At 29.7% G+C, this 2,054-nt stretch overlaps 2 protein-coding genes across 2 annotated transcripts in view; both read left to right on the forward strand.

Annotated features, from left to right (window-relative positions):
• The window catches only part of LOC107094207 (von Willebrand factor A domain-containing protein 5A-like), an 87,114-nt gene extending 86,682 nt beyond the window's left edge, over positions 1-432 (forward strand). The window contains exon 17 of the mRNA XM_015389696.1: positions 396-432. The gene's annotated coding sequence lies outside the window, so the exon portion shown is untranslated. The remainder of the gene's footprint in view (positions 1-395) is intronic.
• Positions 433-1,289: 857 nt separating this feature from the next.
• Positions 1,290-2,054, forward strand: part of LOC107094202 (von Willebrand factor A domain-containing protein 5A-like) — a gene marked incomplete at its 3' end in the record, with an annotated part of 10,083 nt that continues 9,318 nt past the window's right edge. Inside the window, exons 1-2 of the mRNA XM_015389691.1 lie at positions 1,290-1,293; positions 1,966-1,992. Coding sequence (XP_015245177.1) covers positions 1,290-1,293; positions 1,966-1,992 — 31 coding nt within the window. The remainder of the gene's footprint in view (positions 1,294-1,965; positions 1,993-2,054) is intronic.

A 2,054-nucleotide genomic window follows, 5' to 3' on the forward strand; every position in this document is an offset into this window, starting at 1 on the left:
TTCATCAATAAAAGATCACTCAAGTTGAAAAACATGATTATTATATAAATGAATCAGTTTCACTATTAATGACACTACTACTAATAATAATAATATGAAGTTGTCAGGGACCAAGTGTTTCATATATAACCAAAGATTAATTTAAAAAACTACATTATCCACTGACTGCAAATACAACTGTAATCTTTGCTAATTTAGAAGGTTTCAACAGTCGTCCTCGTGTTCACTGCATATTACAACTCACATTGATAAAATCAGACCAGTTTTGGTCTGAATTTAGAGGTCATTAGAGGTGAGACCTAAATTTGATTCGAGTCCATCTAGAGGGTGTTTAGATTGGTATTCAGGGATTTGTTTACAATGTCAGACTAAAAGTGTTATCTCCTCTGATTTAGGGGCCACGACGGTTTGTTTTTCTGACGATTTAATGGGTAAGTAAAGCTCTCCCACAGTGTAATCATCAATAGATCACTGCAATTGAAAAACATGATCAATAAATAATTTATTGATAATTTTTTTTTTCAAATGTATTAAATAATCAATTACCATTAATGATAATTGACACCAAATCTCAAACAATATTTTGCAGATAAGAAATAATCACATAGATTTTCTGCACAGTCACTGTTTGACTGCATGCTTTAATTTTAAACCAGTAGCCAGTTTTTTTTCCACATTATTCTGTTTTATTTTACTTCTTACCGAAGCAGGTTTGTGTACATTAAAACTTCAGTGTCCATATAATAAACCATTTAAAGAAAATTCCTGGTATTTCAAACTTGTTTATTTCAGCCAATACTTATATACTTGATTATGCAGATATTTTTTTATTATTGAGTAAGTAAAACCCTGTTACTGTTTCATCAATAAAAGATCACTCAAGTTGAAAAACATGATTATTATATAAATGAATCAGTTTCAATATTAATGATAGTACTACTACTAATAATAATAATATGAAGTTGTCAGGGACCAAGTGTTTCATATATAACCAAAGATTAATTTTAAAAACTACATTATCCACTTACTGCAAATACAACTGTAATCTTTGCTAATTTAGAAGGTTTCAACAGTCGTCCTCGTCTTCACTGCATATTACAACTCACATTGATAAAATCAGACCAGTTCTGTTCTGAATTTAGAGGTCATTAGAGGTGAGACCTAAATTTGATTTGAGTCCATCTAGAGGGTGTTTAGATTGGTATTCAGGGATGTATTTACAATGTCAGACTAAAAGTCTTATCTCCTCTGATTCAGAGAGATTAAGGAGTGCTGGTTGGTCTGTCCCTATGGGTAAGTAAAGCTCTCCTACTGCTTCATCATCAATAGATCACTTCAATTGAAAAACATTATCAATAAATAATTTCTTGATAATGTTTTTAAAATTTATTAAAGTATCAATTAACATTAATGATAATTGACACCAAATCTCAAATGATATTTTGCGGACAATAAATAATCACATAGATTTGCTGCACAGTCACTGTTTGACTGCATGCTTTAATTTTAAACCAGTAACCTGTTTTGTGCTTCTAATTTTTTTTCGCAATATTCTATTTTATTTTACTTCTCACAGAAGCAGGTTTGTGTACATTAAAACTTCAATGTCCATACAATCAGCCATTTAAAGAAAATCACTGGTATTTCAAACTTTTTTATTTCAGCCAATACTTATATACTTAAATATGCAGATCTTTTGTTATTATTGAGTAAGTAAAACCCTGCTACTGTTTCATCAATAAAAGATCACTCAAGTTGAAAAACATGATCATTATATAAATGAATCAGTTTAATTATTATTGATACTACTACTAATAATAATATGAAGTTGTTGTCTCAGGGACGAACTGTTTTATACAAGATCTTTAAATTATTCTTTTCTATGTGAGTTAAAACATTTTCAAATGAAAACCAATCACCAGTTATGTATGTAATGTTTCTATTGTCTTTTTTAACCCTCTTTAGATACCCCTGAAATGCTTCAAGATACAGGTAGGTCAAATAATCAAAGGCTCAAAAACAAATAAGACAATCCACAACCAAGCACAAAATAT

Source organism: Cyprinodon variegatus, unplaced genomic scaffold (genome assembly GCF_000732505.1).
Source record: "Cyprinodon variegatus isolate N-32 unplaced genomic scaffold, C_variegatus-1.0 Scaffold470, whole genome shotgun sequence".
Lineage (NCBI taxonomy): Eukaryota > Metazoa > Chordata > Actinopteri > Cyprinodontiformes > Cyprinodontidae > Cyprinodon > Cyprinodon variegatus.